Genomic DNA, 22,217 nt, shown 5'->3' with positions numbered 1-22,217 from the left:
GGAGGATATTGTAGGGAAGAAATAAACGTTTAGAGGGACTTAGAGGAGGAAAACCAACCACTAGAAAACGAACGACAAAAATATCCAAGAATTTACAGTAGTGCGAAATTTGTATATATATATTTCAATTATGCGCTTTGCTACAACGCAGATTTCCGTTGCAATAGTGTATCATGTTAAGTAGCCTCCTGGCAGCAGATTAAGACCCTCGCCAGCAGACCGGCGCGACATCCGGTTAGCGCCGCTCACCTGGCTGGTTCCCCTCACCTGGCGAGCGTAATTTGCCTTCCACTCAGGTGTCCCGTCAAGCATCACCGCGGGACGGAGCTAAGCGGCTTCAGTGTGAGAAATTATATCAACGACAACCTGTGCCTAATCCAATTTTGTTATAGTTTTATTTTTTCTTAAGCTTCGCTCTTGTACGACTTTAAAGAGGAGAGTATCAGGACACCTCCTCATCCTAAATTAACCTCTCATCTGACCTCTCGTTCCTTTTTCGTGTGCTCGGAGTAGCGTCTAGCGGGTCTTTTTTTATCCCCTTGAACTACATCCCTTGCTGTGGGAAAGTAAATCAATGACTCCGTTTTCGTTCTTTTCTTCTCTAAGCTGACTGTTCTCTTTTTAAAGTCACCGATTGGCACTTTTTCAACTCCCTGATCGAGGGTTTATAGGTCGTACGTTTTGCATATCACCTCGGATCTTTACACTTTGAATCCTTATGTAATTTTATCTTGACCTGGAAACTACTTCAACAAACTTCTCGTAATAATTCGTCTTTTTCAAACTTCTTTTACTAATGGTGCTATTTCTTGTATTTTTCAGAGGCAAGGACAATACTAACTTGAAGGACAGGACCGCACAGGGCATTGGACGTGGAAAGTAAGTACATGCATTATTACTGTTACGTAACCACAAGTAATTATTTTTGTGTCATTCGAGAAAGGGTTTTCAGCAAGCAGGTGGAGGAACAGAGAGAGAGAGAGAGAGAGAGAGAGAGAGAGAGAGAGAGAGAGAGAGAGAGAGAGAGAGAGAGAGAGAGAGAGAGAGAGAGAGAGAGAGAGAGAGAGAGAGAGAGAGAGAGAGAGAGAGAGAGAGAGACGTGTTCGCTTCTAAAAACAATTATTTCATGCAATTTCCGGCTTAATCTCCTATTTTTGCCATGGATTATTTTCCTTTCGGTCACGTAATTAAATAAAATGCGTAATATATTTTGTCAGCGCTTTCGGATCTGCGGAACTGAAAAATGAAAATAATTTGAAATACCTGAATAGAAAGAAAAAAAAATGAACTAGCACTCAACGTAGAAAAAACATGTTAGATTAATTTCAATATGAACAAACGCAGAATCGAACAATTGATGGCGACAATGATTCAGTAATGATGTATGAAATAGTAGTAGTAGTAGTAGTAGTAGTAGTAGTTGTAGTAGTGGTCGTAAAAATAGTAATAATCAAAATAAAAATGATTTGTAGTGTAAAGAGTGCGAGATTTGTAATGTTTGTGTATTCATATGTGGGAGTTTGTTCGTGTCCAAGGAATGTTTATGTGCGTGTATGTGAATTGAGTGTATGTACGTATGCATGAGAAAACTTATGTTACGCGCGTGTCTGTGTGTGTGTGTGTGTGTGTGTGTGTGTGTGTGTGTGTGTGTGTGTGCCAAAGGGTTTTCCAATAAGCCAATATGCAGTTTGCTTCTTTAATAACGTTACTATATTGGCTTCTACCTATACTTTCCGTCGCTTTGCCTTGTGTATATTATTATTATTATTATTATTATTATTATTATTATTATTATTATTATTATTATTATTATTATTATTATTATTATTATTATTATTATTATTATTATTATTATTATTATTATTATTATTATTATTATTATTATTATTATTATTATTATTATTGTTATTAAAATTATTATTATTATTATTATTATTATTATTATTATTATTATTATTATTATTATTATTATTATTATTATTATTATTATTACACACACACACACACACACACACACACACACACACACCTACCCGACACCCCTTTTTCTCTATTTTTCCCATTTTTTGCTTCCCCGCCTCTCCCTCTTTCTCTTCTCATACTTCCGCATTTTCATTTCTACCCTGGTTCTTTTCCTCCTCCTTTTCGTCTTCATTTTTTTCGCTTTCCTTCTATTTCATCCTCCTCCTCCTCAGCCGTCAATCCTCTTACATTTCCTTACCCTCCTCCACGCCTCCTTCATTCCTTCCTTCCTTCATTCCTTCCCCCTCCTATCCTTCCGTCCTCTTCTCTCCTCCACCTCGCCGCTGTCCTCAGCTAAGAGTATGCAAAAACAAGACTTCTCTGCCCCGGGCGCCATTTCAATGAATAGCTCCATAATAGCATGGTGATCGTGTTAAAATGAGAGCTTTCTTTGATACCCCGGCAACTTTACTTTAAGGGGAAATTTATTTATTCGGGATTCAAGTGCCGGAAAAGCCTATCTTAAGAGTGTGACTATTTTCCCTTAGTATTGATTCCGTTTATATGCGTAGGCAGAGAGAGAGAGAGAGAGAGAGAGAGAGAGAGAGAGAGAGAGAGAGAGAGAGAGAGAGAGAGAGAGAGAGAGAGAGAGAGAGAGAGAGAGAGAGATAGAGAGAGAGAGAGAGAGAGAGAGAGAGAGAGAGAGAGAGAGAGAGAGAGAGAGAGAGAGAGAGAGAGAGAGAGTGAGAGGAATGGGATTGGTATTTGTATTCACGTAAGTATGTCTTTGTGAATACATAGTAGTTGTCTTGGTGGCATTTCCTCCTCTGTGTATGCGACTGCTCTCTCTCTCTCTCTCTGTGGTGTGTGTGTGTGTGTGTGTGTGTGTGTGTGTGTGTGTGTTTAATTCTCCACCACGGCCTGATCACGCGTTAAACTCTTAATCGCCAGCAGGTACCCTCCCGACGTGAGTAATTGCTCTTTATCGTTTATTTCTGTCTACTGCCAGGATTTCACACACCACACACCCCATCGCCCTTGCTCAAGTGAGGACAGTAACCACTCATAGTCAACGGAAAGAATCCGGCCTGAGCGGGCTCGAACCGCCGCCCTTTCAGACCGTGAAGCCTGGCAGCGCAGCGCTCTAATCAGTGTGTGTGTGTGTGTGTGTGTGTGTGTGTGTGTGTTATAGAAAGTCTCATTAGTAAGGAAGCATATATTATTTTTTTTCTGAGTAAAGACTTATGGTAACTGTTTGGGGTTTTATTTTGTTATGTTAAATTTTGGGTATCTTCAAACACATAATAACCAGCACCATATGGTATAAATCAAGAAAGAATGACCTCACTTTTTGAATAGAAAGTCTCCTTAGTAAGGAAGCATACATGAATTTTCTGAGTCAAGACCTATATTAACTGTTTGAGGTTTTGTTAGGTTAGGGTAAGTTTAAGAAATTTTGAAACTCATGATATCCAGAAACCTATAGCATAAATTAACAAAGAAAGCCTTCACTTTGTTATATGGAAAGTCTCATTAGTAAGGAAGCATAACTGATTTTTCATAGTCAAGACCTATAGTAACTGTTCTGGGTTTTGTAATGTTAGGTTAGGTAAAGAAAATTTCAAACACATGATAGCCAGCATCTTATGGTACAAATCAACAAAAAATGACCTCACTTTGTTGCATAGAAAGTCTCCTTGGTAAGGAAGCATATATGAATTTTCTGAGACCTAAAGTATCTGTTTGGGGTTAGGTTAGGTTAGGTTAGGTTAAGTTTAAGAAGCCTTTCCCTTTTGAATTTACTATTCAGGGATTGGCTTGCTTATAAACGTCCCCTTTGGAGCTTAAGTCACTCCTATAATCAATCTGTCAGTCACTGCGGATGAATAATTATGTATCTTATGGACGGCACCAATTTCAGTCTAGACACCATATTTATTACATGGTGGGAAGAAGGCCTGCCGTCTCTCTAGCCGTCTCTCTAACCCTCTCTTGGGCAGATTTCTAATATCCTTTTTACCTGAGCAGCGATGTAGTGAGATTTTCTGTATCCATATTTCTGTATCCCTTGTAAGTATTTTTTCTTCTTTTTTTTGTATCCCTTTTAAGTATTTTTTTCCTACTTCTTTTCTGCCCTCTATCGCCTACCGTAAAAAAATTTATAATATCTACACTCAGTCGCATACATCAACAGTCTGATAACGCTCACCAATTATTGTGGTTTGTGATAAGGTAATGGCTCACCGCAACTCACAATGATTCACGGTAATTCATAATGATCGCCACTAATTCAGGCGCGATTGGTGGGCCACATACATTGGTTACATTAATGGCGAGTTAGTGTGAGCCTCGTGGGGGCCGTAACGTTGTGGGTCTGCTGAGTAGGTAGGTGGGTAGGGAGTCTCTGCCGTGCTATTGTGTTGAGGAGTATTATGAGATGAATTAATTATGGTTCTTTTTCAACTAAATAAGCGTTTGAACTGTGCTTTTCATGTAGTATTAATTTTGTGTATATTCCACTTATTTTCAGCGTATTTATTTGCATTTGTGTGTTTAGGTGAATTGGTCCGGTGTTACTTTTTTCGCGTAACTCCGTTTTATTTTTTATTTTTTTATTTTTTTATTTTTTTTAGCTTCAAGGCATTTGTTAACTTCAAGGCATTAAGTGAACTAGGTAACATGGCATTCTTCTCTGTTATGTCTATGTTATCTATGTCATGCTATATTATGTATATGTTATATGTGTTATCTTCTTTTTCAACTCATCTTTACTAACATTTCCTTATCAAACACGTACGTCTTCATACTAACTCCTCCAATAAGCACATCAGAACCGTCAAACCCAGATCTCTCTCCTTCTCTTACCTCCTTAGATCGCTGTTTTGTTGTTACATCCGAAATTGCTTCTGTATCCTGTCCGTCTAACTCTATCCCGCCTGTCTTCCTGTCTGTTTACCTGCCTGGCTTCTTAAGTGTCTCCTCCGTGTCTTCATTTTGTGGTCCGAGTCCTTTGTATCTTTCTCTTTCTGTCGGTCTGTTTGCATCTCTGTTTGTCTTCCTGTGTGTCTCTCCGTCTGTCTGTCCGCCTGCCCTTGCCTCCTCGTCCTTCGTCCTACTCTCAACTTCACTCTAACTTCAATTTAGACGAAACATATGACGGGAGTCCTCAAAACGGCGTTCGACTTACTATTCACCTGAGTGCTGCATGTGTGTGTGTGTGTGTGTGTGTGTGTGTGTGTGTGTGTGTGTGTGTGTATGTGTGTGTGTGTGTGTGTGTGTGTGTGTGTGTGTGTGTGTGTCGCACGCAAATAGACCTCTTTGATCCCTGGGGGATCTCTTGAGGAGGACGAAGCAGAGGATGAGAATAAAGACAGGGATGGAGGGACACAGAAACGCAATAAGTAAGACTAGGAGGTTGTCTGATGCACATTGACTTGTAAAAAGAGAACTATCTCCCTCGTGAGACCAGACATGTCTTCAGGTCTTCTCTTAAAACGCTAAAGGAAAGTAAAACAACCATACCCATTCGTCTCTCCTCCATAATACAGACGATATAACGAACAAAAGAAAAAAAATGTACATAGCAGCTCATCACACTTGCATTTCTAACAAGGGCGATATTTTACTGATCTTAAATATTTCCTCTGATGAACTTCGTGAACCGAACATCGTGTAACATCAGAAGAGTAAACATTGAACATCACTGAAGAGAAACGCCGACGGAACTCAACTCTGTGACGGGGTTCTTGAAAGGCCGTCACGAGACACTAAACACAGCATTCATTCTGTTTGGAAATATTGATCTGCGCAGTTTTGGAAGTGTTCGCTGAATTCTGTGTCGATTCCTTTGTTCAAGGGCAGCTTGTTCCTGAGCCTGAAAGTGGAAGAAGAGGAGGAGGAGAGAGACGAAGAGGAAGGGAAATAGAAGGAAGGAGAGAAGGAGAAATACGAGGGGGAAGAGAAATGGAAGGAGGAGGAGGTGGGGAGACAAGGAGGAAGAGTAATGAAATGAGGAGGAGAGCGACCAGGAACAAAAGAAATGGAAGGAGGAGGAGAAAAACGATGAGGAAGAAAAATGTAATAAAAAGTAATAGAAGTTGTTGGAAATGCCAGAAAAACATAGAGAAGGAAGTTGAGAAAAAGTAAGTCGAGTAGGATTACCTGGAAAAAGACGAGAAGAAAATGGAGCACTAGGCTTTTATAGGAAGAGCAGGTGACTGAGGATTTGTAGCAGGAAGAGCAGGGGAATTAGTAGCAGGATTAGGAAGGAGAAGGAGAACCAGGAGTAGTAAGAGTGGAAGGTTTCGTCTCGTTAGGAGGAAGCGAATGACTTTAAAAACTTTTCCCTCGTCAGTTAGTAGCGAGATGGAAAATAATGAGAGAGAGAGAGAGAGAGAGAGAGAGAGAGAGAGAGAGAGAGAGAGAGAGAGAGAGAGAGAGAGAGAGAGAGAGAGAGAGAGAGAGAGAGAGAGAGAGAGAGAGAGAGAGAGAGAGAGAGAGAGAGAGAGAGAGAGAGAGAGAGAGAGAGTTGAAACAAAAAAAGAAATAGGGAAAGAAGAAAGAAAAGAGATAAAGAAGAAAAAGAGAAAATAAGAAATGAAAGAAAAAGGAAATAAAGAGAAGAAAGAAAGAGAAAAGGAAGAAAAAATATAGAGAGAGAGAGAGAGAGAGAGAGAGAGAGAGAGAGAGAGAGAGAGAGAGAGAGAGAGAGAGAGAGAGAGAGAGAGAGAGAGAGAGAGAGAGAGAGAGAGAGAGAGAGAGAGAGAGAGAGAGAGAGAGAGAGAGAGAGAGAGAGAGAGAGAGAGAGAGAACTACAATTACTCACGGTTTTCTCTGCACTCCGGGGGGGCTGAGGTCCATATCCCGTTGGCCTGGCAGTGGCGTGTGACCTGCCCGATGAGGTGGTAACCCTGGGGGAGGAGAGGCGGGGGTCAGTGAGAGAGAGAGAGAGAGAGAGAGAGAGAGAGAGAGAGAGAGAGAGAGAGAGAGAGAGAGAGAGAGAGAGAGAGAGAGAGAGAGAGAGAGAGAGAGAGAGAGAGAGAGAGAGTGCGTGTGTGTGTGTGTTGAGGCTTAGAGGAGGATTTTCTGAACCCCCTTGTGCTTCTTCTTGTCCTTCATTTCATTTTTTTCCTTTCCCTATTCTCCTCTTTCTTCTCTTCCCTCATTTATTCACTCCCATCCTAAGTATCTTTCATCTGTTATTTTTTTTCTCCCTCAATTTTTCTTTTCCTCTCGTTTCTTTTTCGCTTTTATTTTTAACTCTGTCCCCTCTCCTCCTCCTGTTCCTGTCATAATGGTCTCTAAATTCTTCCATCATGACATTCTTTACTCCTTCATTCAGCCATTTCACTATTCATACAAATATCCTACACTGAATTCTCCTTTTTTTTAATCCTCCATTCCTTTCTTACCTGTTTTTATACCGGCTTACCTTCCAGGCTTGTATTTTTTCCTACCCTTCCTTCAGTCCCTTCATCCTTCTCAACCTTTCTTCCTTACTTCCTTAATCCAGAGAAAAAAAATTAACAAGTGCGCCGAGATAGAATGTAAGGAAAAATAACCTTCCATCCCCTCCTAACACCCACAAAAAGTATATACATAAAAAACTAAAATAAAGATAAATAGATAAATAAATGAAGAAAGAAAAGAAAACCCTACCTTCCACCCACATAACCCCGCCCACCTCCACCCACCTCCACACCCACACACACAAGCACCAGCATCCACACACTCACCTCCTTGCACGAGTAGGTAGCCACGGAACCCACCACCTTGCCCTTCACGTCCACGAAGCCGTTGGGAGGGTTGTCCAGGTCCACGCACTCCTTGTCTGAGTGGAGAGAAAGGACAAGCTCAGACTGAGGAGGAGGAGGAGGAGGAAATTGAGACGGATGGTGTTGGATGAGGAGTGAATGGACTAGAGGTGGAGAGAAGAAAAGGGTAAAAAAGTTGAGAAAAGAAGATATACACGTAGAAAATAGGAAAAAAAGAAGAGGAAGCAAAAATGGATGTGGTGAAAGCAAACTGGAATGCTAAAATGGATGGAAAAGGAGGAGGAGGAGGAAACTAAGAGGGTTGGAATATGTGAGAGGGAAGTCTAGCAACCAGAATAATACACGTACACAAGAGGAAAACATGTAGCGTCTAGAATGATATGTACAGAACAGGAAAAAAAAGAGGAAGTGAAGGAACAGCAGAAAATGTTCGAGTTCAGGGGCAAAAGAATGACAAACACAAGCGTATAGGTCCTGCATCTTTACCAACCACCCGCCAGTCTCCTTTTGATGTGGCGGGGGTGGAATTTAACAAGGGGGAGGAGTAACTTAAGAGGAATACAGAGCCAGAGAAATTCTAAAAGATGACAGGTGAAAGATTAATTAAAACGACGATTATGATGTCTCGAACCAATGGAAGAAAGAAGCTTCAGAGATCCACGTTAGAGGAGGAGGAAGAGGAGAACGTGAAAAGGGCATAAAAAGGAGAATTAAAGAGGAAGATATAAAGAGAAAGCGAGGAAGAGAGGAGAGAGTATGCAGTAAATCTAAAACTCCAAAAGATGGCAGATGAAAGATTAATAAAAACGACGATATGATGTCTCGAACGAATGGAAGAAAAAAGCTTCAGAAATCCACGTTAGAGGAGGAGGAAGAGGAGAACGTGAAAAGGTCATAAAAAGGGGAATTACAGAGGAAGATAAAAAGGGAAAGCGAGTAAGAGAGGAGAGAGTATGCAGTAAATGACAAATATAAAACGGTGAAATGAAGCGAAGAGATGAAACCATAAAGTAAGAACCAAAAAACAAATAACGAGGAAGCCGAAATCCGGGAACCCGTGATTGTGAAAGAGGAAGAGACGAAGGAAGGAGAAGACGACGAGGAGGGAAAGGAAGAAGACGAGATGGAGGAGAAATAATGAAGACCAGGATATAGATTTAGGAAACAGATGAAGAGCTCCAGCAGTGAAAGGAGAGAAGGGAAGGAGATAATATTACTCGTGAAGGATGTGAAATATGAGAGAAAGATTTTTGGATAATAAAGAAATACAACCAAGAAAAGCAAAGGAAGAAGACCTCATGCAAATCTCATACAATATCTTAGAATGTGTTATTTTGATGAAGGTATACCATTTGTAGTTGTAATAGTAATAGTAGTAGTAGTAGTAGTAGTAGTAGTAGTAGTAGTAGTAGTAGTAATATAAACAGCATTCATTATCTGGCTATGTGGTAATACGAGATAATCTTAAAATCTAATGTTCTTTCCCTTTCATCTTCCGCTCTTCAGAAGGAAATATGACCTGTCCCCATCTCTCGTTTCTTACCTGTTATGGGATACTCTCTCTCTCTCTCTCTCTCTCTTCATACAGTTTCATTACGCTAGAGAGAGAGAGAGGAGAGAGAGAGAGAGAGAGAGAGAGAGAGAGAGAGAGAGAGAGAGAGAGAGAGAGAGAGAGAGAGAGAGAGAGAGAGAGAGAGAGAGAGAGAGAGAGAGAGAGAGAGAGAGAGAGAGAGAGAGAGAGAGAGAGAGAGCATGACCTAGGTGACTTATTCCACTGATACACCGTTAGTATGCAATTTTCACCCTTAATCCACAGTGTTATTAGTGTGGAATTGAGTGTGTTGGAAGCAGTGGTGTTTACGCCCCTTTGGCCCTGTCTTGTTTACATTGTGTGCATTAGTTTGCGTGCAAGAGGGACTTCAGTGTCAGCCTCGCGAAGAAGTGGCTGTGTGGAGGAGGAGAAGGAAGAGGAGGAGGAGGTGGAGGTTGTGGTGGTGGTAGTTGAGTCAGGTGGTCAGCTGCAACAGGATGGTCGAAAGGACGTTTTGAGGAAGGGAACGGTTCAAAGAGGAGGGGGAGGAATGTGAGACCAGGAGAAAATATAGAACCATAGAAGATCAGGCAACAGAAACCTTGCTCGCTTGTGACGCGGATGTCTGCTTTCCAAAAACGCCTGTATCAAATTTCCCTGTGCTCGTCTCTCTTTTAGTGTAAAGAAATCGTCTCTTGAGGATTGTTAAGCAGAGGAGGAGGAGAAGGAGAATGAGGGGGCGGAGGAAGAGGAGGAGGAGAAGGGAGAGGAGGAGGGTGACCGACTACAACAGGATAATTAATAGGAGTGAGAGAGGAGAGGAGGAGGTCAGAGGTAGAGTAGGAGAGTTATGTGATCCCATTATTATGGTAGGAAGGAGAGGCCGGCTTTTAGAGAGAGAGAGAGAGAGAGAGAGAGAGAGAGAGAGAGAGAGAGAGAGAGAGAGAGAGAGAGAGAGAGAGAGAGAGAGAGAGAGAGAGAGAGAGAGAGAGAGAGAGAGATTATGATTATTATTATTATTATTATTATTATTATTATTATTATTATTATTATTATTATTATTATTATTATTATTATTATTATTATTATTATTATTATTATTATTATTATTATTATTATTATTATTATTATTATTATTATTATTATTATTATTATTATTATTATTACTATAATCATTATCATCACTCATAACATTGTTTACTTGTAGTTTGCCCATGTAATTAATGTAAATTTTCAGCTCTAGGGCTGCAATCCTTCGCCTTAATAAACCGTTTATAATTATTATTTATTATTATAATTATTACACACACACACACACACACACACACACACACACACACACACACACACACACACACACACGCACACGCACGCACGCACGCACGCACACACACACACACACACACACACACACACACACACACACACACACACACACACACACACACACACACACACACACGTACAGACATTGGGGAGTGGAGGAGGAATCGATGCCTAAATGCCTACGAATTTATCACCGATGCCTATATAAGCGGGAATGAGAGAGAGAGAGAGAGAGAGAGAGAGAGAGAGAGAGAGAGAGAGAGAGAGAGAGAGAGAGAGAGAGAGAGAGAGAGAGAGAGAGAGAGAGAGAGAGAGAGAGATGACAATTTCTCTCTCTCTCTCACCCCTCCGTGTTTGATTGTTAATAGTTGCCCCTTAACATGATACATTAAACCCTGAACAATACAGTCGCCAAGGAGACACAATCGCACCGTTACGTTGTGTGAAGGAAGACGGAACACTCGCAGCGGGGAACGAAAAGGAGCAAGCAGCCTTTGTCAATAATACGCGACGAGACCGGACCAATTAAAACCCGGTGGAGACAGAGAAAACAACAACAACAAAATCAGAGCCGTGGAGAATCCCTTGAATGTTACTGAAAAGCTTTAAAAAATGTCCTTGGCAGCACAACAAATCCGGGAATTTTGTTGGAAAGAGCGCTTGTTATTTTATCTCTTGTTGCCACTGTTGCTTTTTTATTGTATCGACATTGTATACTTGAACTCCAAAGCAAATTGAATCCTTTAAATAGTAATGAGATGCCTAAAGTTCTCGTATAACACAACGTAAAAGGAAATTGCGAAGAGACATGTTTTTAGTGATTATGTATTATATTACTGCTCGACTGGGCTTATCACCACCTCCCTTGAACCAATCCTGGGACATCTGCCACACTGGAATACATTTGGTAAGTTTCCTAATCTTGCTTCTCAGAGGATATTGCTAATAACTAGGAGCCGCGCAACTGAAAAGCGCCGACGTTCTTCTCTCGCTCAAGGATATGAATCATAACTTCAGCGCGAACGACCAAAGTTCAGATCTTTCCGTTACCTTCCGCTGCGAATTTTACGGAAAGTTCAAGAGCAGTTCAGCACGGGCGTTCAATCTCCTCTTTTAGCTAAAGAACCGAAGAGTTTGTGCCGGAATATGAAACGTGGTAAGCGTGGAGCACCGAAGTTCAGATCTTTCCTCCTTCCTTACCATGCGAATTTTACGGTAAGCTCAGGAACAGTTCAGTATGGGCGTTCCTCCTTTATCCTCAGCTACAAAGGAACACAAAGGAACACAAAGGAAGAACAAACAACAGCACAATTGCTGGTCGTTACGAAGCTGTTTTTGACAAGCTACACTATCTAATCAAAAGTGGAGGATGAAGGACAGCAAAGGCGAAGGCTCCTCCCCACCCCCCCATCCCTCCAGCCAAAGCTGGCAGGAAAGGAAAAAGAACCATGCTGCATGGAAAAACTGCATGAAAATTATGTAGGAAAGAGGAAAGAACTACCATTACTGCTACCACTAACCGGGCGATAAAAGCGGACAAGGACACCAGTATTCGAAAGAACTTAACGTTATTACGACAATGAGTAATATCTTAGTTGCTGGTTGGATTCAAAATACTTGTCTAATTTATTCTTGAAGGCCGTAACTGTTGTACTATCAACGACATCACAGGGTAGAGAGTTCCAAACATTAACAACTCGATTGAAGAAGAAGTGTTTAGCTTCGTACGACGATAATCTTTTACCACTTATCTTGAAATTGAAATTTCTTCTTGTTCTATTTGATCGATCAATTGTAAAGTAATCTTCCACACTAATATCACTGAATCCTTTAAACATTTTAAACACTTCTATTAGATCGCCTCTCATTCTTCGTTTTGATAGGTTGAATAAATTTACTTCTTTAAGTTCATATGATAAATTTCTCAACCTAGGAATCATCTTTGTTACTCTTCGTTGAACCCGTTCCAACTTTTCTATGTCTTTACTGTAATTGGGAGACCAAAACTGTACACAGTACTCTAGACGGGGTCGAACTAACGAATTATACAGTTTTAATATTACTTTTTTTCCGATTTATTATTAAAGACTCGTCCGATGAATCCAACCAATTTGTTTGCAGTTTTAACTACCTCTGAACAATGCTGACCGGGCTTTAAATCGCTTGATATAGTGATTAAAAGATCCTTTTCCTTACTTACTGCAGAAAATTGTTGGCCATTCATTACGTACCGAACGCGATTGTTATTTTTTCCGATGTGCAACACTTTACATTTGTCAACGTTAAATTTCATTTGCCATTGATTGGCCCAACGTGCAAGTCGATCTATATCTGATTGTAAAGCTTCTTCGTCGAGTGTCGCAGTTACTTTACTAGCAATTTTTGTGTCATCAGCAAATTTTGATACTTTGCAAGTGAGCCCATCATCGATATCATTAACATAAATTAAGAAGAGCACGGGGCCAAGCAGTGATCCTTGAGGTACGCCGCTTCTGACATCGAGCCAGTTAGATGTAACGCCGTTTAGAACTACTCTCTGTTTCCGCTCAGAGAGCCAGTCCACAAGCCAATTGTGAATGTTACCCGAGATACCGTGCGCCAATAGTTTGCTGAGCAATCGTTGGTGGGGGACCTTATCAAATGCCTTTTGAAAATCCAGATATATGATATCTACTGATCTGCTTTCATCGAACACCTCAAAAATATAATGAAAAAAATCAAGTAAGTTAGTTAAACACGAACGTTTCCTACGGAAGCCATGCTGCGAATTATTCATTATATTATTTTCTTCGAAAAATTTCACCATATTGTCGCGAATGATAGTCTCCATTAACTTACAAACAATCTTTGTCAGGCTAATTGGTCGATAGTTCCCTGGATTAGACTTGTCCCCCTTTTTGAAAATTGGTGTGACATTTGCAAGTTTCCAACCCGACGGAGCTTTTCCAGCTGTTAAAGATTTATTGAATATGATGGAGAGCGGTTTACAAATTTGATGTTTGATTTCTTTTAAGACCCTAGGGGTAATTTTGTCTGGACCAGGAGCTTTGCCTACTTTAATCTTTTCAATTGTGCGTAAAATATCACTTTCTACGATGAGCACGCCACTTAACATCTTTTCGGTCCTTCTAACCACCGGCGGTTGAGGTGATCAACAATCTTCGTCGGTAAATACGGATGCGAAAAAGTTATTTAGGACTGTGGCCATTTCATTTTCATCGTTCGTGTGGTTACCATTTTCATTAGCAAGCGGTCCGATACCACAAGTGAGTGATTTTTTATTATTTACATAGCTAAAAAATTCTTTAGGATTAGATTTACTCGTTTCCGCTATATATTCTTCAAGATTTTTCTTGCTCCGTTTTATTAATTTCTTGGTTTCGCGGCGAATTCTGTTCAACTCTAGTTCGTCAGCCTCACTCTGAGTTGATACGTATCCGCTGTATACGCGAGGAGTTTGTGCGGGGATATGTACCGTAGCAAGCGAGCGAGGACCACCAGACTTCAAATATTTCATTCCTTACGCAGCGAAATTTACCGAAAGCTTAGGATCAGTTCAGTAGACGTTCCTCATCCTCCTTCATGTACAGCACCGAAGAGTTTGTGCCGGAATACGTAACGGTGCAAGCGAGGGAGGATCACCAAAATTCAAATTTTTCATCCCTTTCTTCCTTCCGCTGCGTATTTCACCGAAAGTTAGACAAAGTGAAACTCTTTGAGCCGGAAAATGGAGCAAAACACCACCTGCCCTCGGATGCGATCTAATCAGTAGCTTTTAAAACACCGGAGGGATTCACTAATGTTCGGTGGGTTTTTGGTTTACGTGTTTGGTAGTGCTTTACAAACGAGAGGCACGTTGGCCTTAAACTCAGCCTCGGAGAATTGTATTAGATTGTTGTGTATATATATTTTTTCTCTCTCTTCAGCGACGGTGGAATGGTAACGATGTGCTTCCATTGCCTTGTATCTGTAGGATGAGAGAGAGAGAGAGAGAGAGAGAGAGAGAGAGAGAGAGAGAGAGAGAGAGAGAGAGAGAGAGAGAGAGAGAGAGAGAGAGAGAGAGAGAGAGAGAGAGATTTGGTGAAACTTTGAGAACTTTAAATTCTCTCTCTCTCTCTCTCTCTCTCTCTCTCTCTCTCTCAAGGCGGTAAAGCGCTATTCAGTCAGGTCAAAACACTACCAAACTATGGATTTTCGATAGTTCCTATTTTAGCCGAGATGTTTTGGTCGCTTTAGTTGTCCTCCTACTCCTCCTCCTCCTCCTCCTCCTCCTCCTCTCCTCCGACCCTTTCTCCTCCGTTTCTTCCTCCTCCTCCTTCTCCTCATAATCCCCCTGACCTGAACTGACCAGAAACATACAAATCACTAAATCCGAAAACAACTTTTTTTTTAAATCGCATCAACTGGTTCTACGTTGCGTCGTGAGTAACTGAACGTAGGTATCGAGCTGCTGTCATCTATTCCGGGGTAGGTATGTTGAGCTAGCCAGGTCGGTGAAGAAGAACACCCGCCTAGCAAAAAGAAATTATGAGATTAGGGTAGCCAACGAGGCCAAGAGTGATCCCAAGGGCTTCTTCAAATTGTACAGAACGAAAACAAGGGACAGAATTGGGCCGTTGAAAACAAACACGGGCGAGCTCGTTGAGAATGGAGAAGATATGAGTCAAATGATGAATGACTATTTCCTCTCAGTTTTCAAGCAGGACAATCTAAACATTCCGGAGAGTTCAGGTATATGAGGGCGGAGAGAACGACAAGTTGAGGGATGTGATCATCACTAGGCAAGTAGTCCAGGATGAGATTGGTAGGTTGAAGAAAAACAAATCGCCGGGCCCAGACCTAGTATTCCCAAAGGTACTGGGTTTCATCTCAAGGAGCGTAAGCAATAGGAGCGCTGAAGTCATCCTCAAACTTTACTTAGCAGTAGTTAGACCTCATCTCGATTATGCAGTTCAGTTCTGGTCCCCCTACTATAGAATGGATATCAAGATGTTAGAATCTGTACAGAGGAGGAAGACAAAGATGATTCAGGGGTGAGAAACTTGCCTTATGAAGACAGGCTGAAGCATTTAAATCTACACTCTCTAGAAAGGCGAAGGTTGCGAGGAGACTTGATCGAAGTCTATAAATGGATGAAGGGATTTAATAAAGGGGATGTCAATAACATTTTGAGAGTAAAAGAGCCAGGTAGGACGCGTGGCAATGGTTTTAAGTTAGGCAAATTCAGATTCAACAAAGACATAGGCAAGAATTGGTTCACCAATAGAGTGGTGGACGATTGGAACATGCTTGGGAGCCATGTTGTGGGTGCCAATACCATAGATACATTCAAGAAGAGGTTAGATAAAGCCATGGATGGTGAGGTAAGGTGGGGTTGAGTGTACAGGAGCTGCCTTGTATAGGCCAACCGGCCTCTTGCAGACTCCTTACGTTCTTATGTTCTTATGTTCTTATGCAGCCGCTGAAGTTGCTGTTAACACTAAAGCATGCCACCTCGTAATGAGCCATTAGGTTTTCTGCTGCCTGCCTTTCCATGTTTCTGTGTTTCGGGTATGGATCTCCCCGTCTCTGTATGGGTCATGTGAGCGCTGTGAGTGTGCGTGTGGTTGCGGTGAGTGACAGGTGATTGTTCTGCTGTGTGACAGGAAGGTTTTTGTTGCCGTGTGTCAGTAGTGGTCGATGTGTGCGGTACGTGGCGTAGTACAGAGCCGTGTGTGTGTGTGTGTGTGTGTGTGTGTGAGAGAGAGAGAGAGAGAGAGAGAGAGAGAGAGAGAGAGAGAGAGAGAGAGAGAGAGAGAGAGAGAGAGAGAGAGAGAGAGAGAGAGAGAGATTTACATAGAAAATCAGACCACACAGACCCCATGGTCCAGACTAGGTGGTCTGGAGAGAGAGAGAGAGAGAGAGAGAGAGAGAGAGAGAGAGAGAGAGAGAGAGAGAGAGAGAGAGAGAGAGAGAGAGAGAGAGAGAGAGAACACTAAATAAAATAAACGAGAGAAGACTGAAGGAAGATGTTTAAAAGACCCCAAAAAACACAGATAAGAAGGACAGAAGTTAGCGGGAGTCAAGGAAAAAGCTAAGGAGGAGATGCTGGAAACAGATAGGGAGCGAGAGAGAAGATAAACATGGACAGGAAGGAATAAAAAATCAGATGGAAGTAATATTATAGAAGAGTAAAAATATATATAAAAAAAAGATACAACTCGAGGAAGGGGGAGAGAGAGGGATTAGGTAAGAAGGGCAAGGAAGGAAGGAAGGGAGGAAGAACATAAGTAGAGTGCGTAAAGAAGAAGCAGAAGAGATAATAATGAAAGAGGTGAAGGCTAAGAAGAAGAGAGGAAGGACAAGTAAAGGAAGAAGAAGGAATGGATGAATGAGAGGAACTAAACGGAAAATGAAAGCAAGACAAGAAAAGGAAAATAAAGAAAGTACGATAAAAAGATGAAAACGAAGGAATGAATGAAGAAGGAAGGAGTCAGTGGAGGAACGAGAAGGGATGGATGAAATGCGAAGAGAGAGTGGAAGAGAAGTAGAATAACGATAGAGGATGGATGAAGGAGAAGAAATAAAAACCAAAGCACCCGAGTTTATTAGCCATCCCTGTGTGCCGTGTGCTACTGATGTGTTGGATTTGCATGGTTATGGACGACCAGTGAGAGAGAGAGAGAGAGAGAGAGAGAGAGGGAGAGGGAGAGGGAGAGGGGATACGCTTGTGCTTCATTTAATTTCAGTTTCCGTTTGTTTTGATTGCTGCTTCGTTTACCTGCTAATTACTTTTAATGTGCGTGATTCACAGGTGTTTGCTCTAAGGTAATTGGCATCATGCATCACGCGGGCCGACAGTTTACGTGAGAGAGAGAGAGAGAGAGAGAGAGAGAGAGAGAGAGAGAGAGTGAGAGTGAGAGTGAGAGTTAAAATACATACACCTCGCTATATCTATTTTTGTTTGTTTGTGTGTGTGTCTGTGTGTGTGCGTGTGTTAATATACTGATACCTTTACCTGTCCCGCGCTTACAGTTCGCACGGAGTATTGGCAAGCCATAGGTGAGTGTTACCTCAATTAGAATGTGATAGTCTGTCCTTATTCATAGCATCATTTTCCTTCTCATCTGTTTCTTCTCTACATTTTCCTTCTTGTCATCTTCCACCACTCTTCTACTTCCGTCTATTCCTCTCACACTTGCTCTTGATCCTGTTATCTCTCTTCTCCTCCTCCTCCTCCTCCTCCTCCTCCTCCTCCTCCTTCTCCTTCTCCCGCTCTCACACCAGGTTGCAATTAATTAAACTTTAAGCACATGTAGTTATTCTGAGTTGTTGGGGAGTGACTGAGTCTACCAATGCCGGCTCCCATATTGCCATGTGTGCGTGTGTGTGTGTGTGTGTGTGTGTGTGTGTGTGTGTGTGTTCTCATTGGCTTTGTTGAATGTCTCCGTGCATGTTCCTGTCTGTTTCTGTTGGTCCATAATCGTATCTCTCTCTCTCTCTCTCTCTCTCTCTCTCTCACACCTTCGTAAAGCATTCTCTTGTCTTTGTATAAATATTACACAAGTCAAGGTAATATTCGCGTTTACACCTATACGTTGAAATACACTTGCTTCTGTATTTAAACGTGTCTAAGTCTTGAAAGCGTTCCAGTCATAAGGAGAAGGAAATACAGACAGACAGAGAGAAACTTTCAATGAGTAGCATTCTGCAGAAGTGCGTTGGGTACGAGGAGACTTGGGTGAAGTTTGTGCGTGGATGAGGGGATTAAATTTGGATGATAATAAGGTTCCGGTGGTAAGACAGCTGTGTTGGAAATGTAGTTATGGGTTTAAAGTGGATAAAATCAGGTTTCATAAGGACATAGGCGAGATTTGGTTTACCGTTAGTGTGGTGGATGAGTAGAACACGCCTGAGGGTAGGTGGTGGCTGAACGGATAGCAAGACGGCCCCGCGTTCAGGAGGACGCGAGTTCAATCCCCGACCGGTGCCACCAAGCTGGGATTTTTCAGCCGCCGCCGAGTGGCTTAAAACTACCCACATGCTGTCCAGAAGACCACCTATCAACCTGGACTCTAGATTCTAGGATTAAAGATGAGCTCCGGGAGGGCAGCATGAGCCAATGCAAGATGGCGCCACTATAAACACTCGCCTGCGCCAGAACGGGCTGGGCCAACCATCAGGACCCACCGGGAAGAAGCCTTGGACCGACCATCAGGATCCACCGGGAAGAAGCCTACCGGCGCAATAGGCCAAGACGTAAAAAAAATAAAAAAGAAATCATGTTTTAAGTGCCAATACGCAAAACATCAAGATAAGTTTAGATTGACAGAAGAGGGGGACAGGTGATGATGGGTATTTTTATGAGCTGCCCTGAATAGATTGACTGGCCTCTTGCGGATGTTTTTGTGTTCTTTTCTTCCCCCTCGTCCTACTACTACTTCTCTGCCTCCTCTTCTTCCTCTTGCTCCTCCTTCTTCTGCTCCTCCACCTCCTGCTCCTCCTCCTCCTGCTCCTCCTCCTCCTCCTCCTCCTCCTCCTCCTCCTCCAACCTCAATATATATTCCTGCCCGATGTTCTTCCCTTCTCCCTCCTAAAACTCGGGAGGCAACATCTGGCGTTCAAGATCTTCCTGGAATCTGGCTATCGAAATGTTAGGGGGGTTGGGGGTGGGGTGGAGAGAGAGAGAGAGAGAGAGAGAGAGAGAGAGAGAGAGAGAGAGAGAGAGAGAGAGAGAGAGAGAGAGAGAGAGAGAGAGAGAGAGAGAGAGAGAGAGAGAGAGAGAGAGAGAAATGCAGCATGACGTTTCCATTATCGGATGAAATTATTCTTATATATGAATCTTGACACGAGAAATCCGGTTCTGAACAAGTCTTGGCAGGGTCGAACAATTTCCCCTGTCCCTGAGCCTCCCTTTGACCTCCCCTTGCAGTGCTGAGTGTTCCTGAAGCAGCACGATCAGCAGTATAACTTCCGCGCCACGTGCCTCAAGTTCGGGGTCGAGTGCCATGCAAAGGACGCCTCGATTCAGCCTGGCTCCTCGCGTGTTGCTCCAGCGATGCCTCATGACTATGCAAAGGCGTCACCAAAGGCAGCTATTCCATGGGCAGAGGATGTTCACGGCTACCATCACTTGTTGAAATATGAATAAGCTCGCACCTCCTAGGACTTTGATAACGGTAATTGCTACTCCACTTATGCAATATTGTAGCAAGCACATACATTCTAGTCCCCGTTTCCTTAACCCGTCCGCTGCGATTGGCACGGATTTCGACTTCACTGGTAGCCTGGTAACATATGCTCCCAGGTCTTTCTGTGCCTCTGTGGTGGGTATTGGCGTGTTTCCCATGTGGTATTGGTGTGCTGGATTTCCCCTCCCGAGATGCATGACCTCACATTTTTCTTCACTAAATTGGAGCAGCCATTTTTTGTTCCACTCCTGTAGCTTGGTGATGTCTTCTTGTAGGAAATCCGCGTCCAATGGGTTAAGTGACGACGATCAGAACTTTTCATTCATCCAGCAAGAAAAGTATTGAACTGCCGTGATAATGAACTGCCTGCAACGTACGAATCAAGCAAGGGCCATATTCATAAACGTGGCGGGCTCCCTTTATGCCTTTCCCAATACCACAGAGAAGATTACCTGTGCTTGTATAGCTTATTTTTATCGTTCAAGATGCGGAACCCGTGTAAAACCATCTCTAGCATCACAAAACAGTCCATGGAAATCCTTGCAACTTCTACGTGAGGATTTTCAGACAGGCGTACAGAGGTGCCGACACGTTAGAGAATTCGGTCCAGGGCCTCATCTTAATCTTTGTTCTTTCTTACACACCGCCAGCTTCCTACGATCCCTCAGCCTTATCACAACCTCTTTGACATCTCACGTATCAGAGAGCTATGTTCGAAATGTAGTAATGGGTTTAAAGTGGATTAATTCAGGTCTACAAGGACATAGCCGAGATTTGGTTTACCTTTAGTGTAGTGGATGAGTAGAACACGCCTGGCATTCATGTTATAAGTGCCAATAATGCTTTACCTTTATTCTACCGTCTCAAAAACCATACTACTGCCAGCTCTTCACATCCCTCAGCCTCATCACAACCTCTGACATCTCACGTATCAGGGCTTCTTTACCTTCATCTTTCTACCTTCTCACTGACCATACTACTGCCAACTTTTCACATCCTTCAGCCTCATCACAACCTCTGACATCTCACGTATCAGGACTTCTTTACCTTCATCTTTCTACCGTCTCACTGACCATACTACTGCCAGCTCTTCACATCCCTCAGCCTCATCACAGCCTCTTAGACCTTGACAAGTGGAAGTATGTCCAACACGTAACCACTTTTACCTGGGAACTGTCCAGCGTGAGGGTCTGTCAAGCTCTGCAACTCCTCCAATCACGCGGCCCAACAGACTCAATAGGCGCCCGTGTCCGATACAATACAAGTTTCCGCCGTTCAGTTAGTGCGTAGCCGAGGGGCGGACTTTTAGCGAGGCTTCATCACGGCTCCGTAAACACGTCATTAGCTTTGAAATGAGGCGCCTCTGCCGGTCCCCCTCAGCCGCGTAAAAAGTAATCGTGTGATGATGAGGAGCAGATAGGCTGAGAGAGAGAGAGAGAGAGAGAGAGAGAGAGAGAGAGAGAGAGAGAGAGAGAGAGAGAGAGAGAGAGAGAGAGAGAGAGAGAGAGAGAATATATAACAATAGCGCTATACTCTCATGACAAACGTTACATATATTCGCGTGTGTCTGTGTCTGTTCCTTTGTGTGTGTGTGTGAATGTGTGTGTGTCTGTCATTCTCTGGGGAATGTGTGTCTGTTTGTTCGTTTTTCTCCTTCCGTGTTCCTGTTTCTCTTTTCATATTGGTCTGAAACAATATATTTTTTTTATCTATTTGTGTCGCTTTATATTCATGGCAGTTTTTCTTTTTTAATGTCTGTGTTAGTCTGCTTGCCTGTCTGTCTGTCTGTGTCTGTCTGTCTGTCTATGTATCGCTTTCTGTACCTGTCAGTGTGTGTGTGTGTGTGTGTGTGTGTGTGTGTGTGTGTGTATCTACCTATCTGTGTGTCCATCTGTTTGTCACTTATGTATATGTAAATGCGTGCTTGGTTCATTCATGGACGTGTATGTATGTATGAATGTATGTATGTATGTATGTTCTTATGTATGTACGTGTTTATGTATGTATGTATGCGACAGTCGATCTTCCCTTTCTTCCTTTTTTTGTTTTCCTTTTTCTGCAGTGTTTTCCCCACAGAAGTAATGGAAATTTAATTCTTCCATTTGAAACTTGAAGTGGAAATTACGATCTCAATTTCACCAATTTACATTTAATCTCGTCTTCCTCCTCCATTTTCTTGTCGTGTGTTGGGTTACAAACAGTTCCCGTCTCTTTGTTTTCTGCTTTACTCCTCGGCCGCCTCGTTTCTTCTTTTATCCATTTATTTTTCTGTTTTCTATATATTCTCTTCCTTTTCTATTCCATATTTCTTCCTACTGACTTCCTTATTTCATTTTTCTGTATCTATCTATCTTTATCTATCTATTTTATCTATCTTTTCATCCATCTATCTAATATTAAACAATTTTATCCCTCCATTCTCCCCCTTCCTTCCCTTTCCTACCTTCCATTCCC

General features: G+C 42.2%; 1 protein-coding gene and 1 long non-coding RNA gene across 4 annotated transcripts in view; one reads left to right on the top strand and one right to left on the bottom strand.

Moving 5' to 3' along the window:
- LOC127000002 (uncharacterized) overlaps positions 1 to 22,217 on the top strand; it is a 69,547-nt gene that overhangs the window by 27,806 nt on the left and 19,524 nt on the right. The window contains exon 2 of the long non-coding RNA XR_007753686.1: positions 823 to 879. This is a non-coding gene — a long non-coding RNA (uncharacterized LOC127000002). The remainder of the gene's footprint in view (positions 1 to 822; positions 880 to 22,217) is intronic.
- Positions 1 to 22,217, bottom strand: part of LOC127000000 (uncharacterized) — a 78,526-nt gene that overhangs the window by 40,427 nt on the left and 15,882 nt on the right. For all 3 annotated transcript variants that reach the window (XM_050863363.1, XM_050863364.1, XM_050863362.1), the window contains exons 3-4: positions 7,698 to 7,792; positions 6,788 to 6,872 (exon numbers count right to left, since the gene is read on the bottom strand). In XM_050863363.1, coding sequence (XP_050719320.1) covers positions 6,788 to 6,872; positions 7,698 to 7,792 — 180 coding nt within the window. The remainder of the gene's footprint in view (positions 1 to 6,787; positions 6,873 to 7,697; positions 7,793 to 22,217) is intronic.

The sequence above is a fragment of the Eriocheir sinensis genome, chromosome 17, assembly GCF_024679095.1.
Source record: "Eriocheir sinensis breed Jianghai 21 chromosome 17, ASM2467909v1, whole genome shotgun sequence".
Classification (NCBI taxonomy): domain Eukaryota; kingdom Metazoa; phylum Arthropoda; class Malacostraca; order Decapoda; family Varunidae; genus Eriocheir; species Eriocheir sinensis.
Note: the sequence above shows the minus strand (reverse complement) of the source record. Positions and strands in the feature narration are given on the sequence as shown.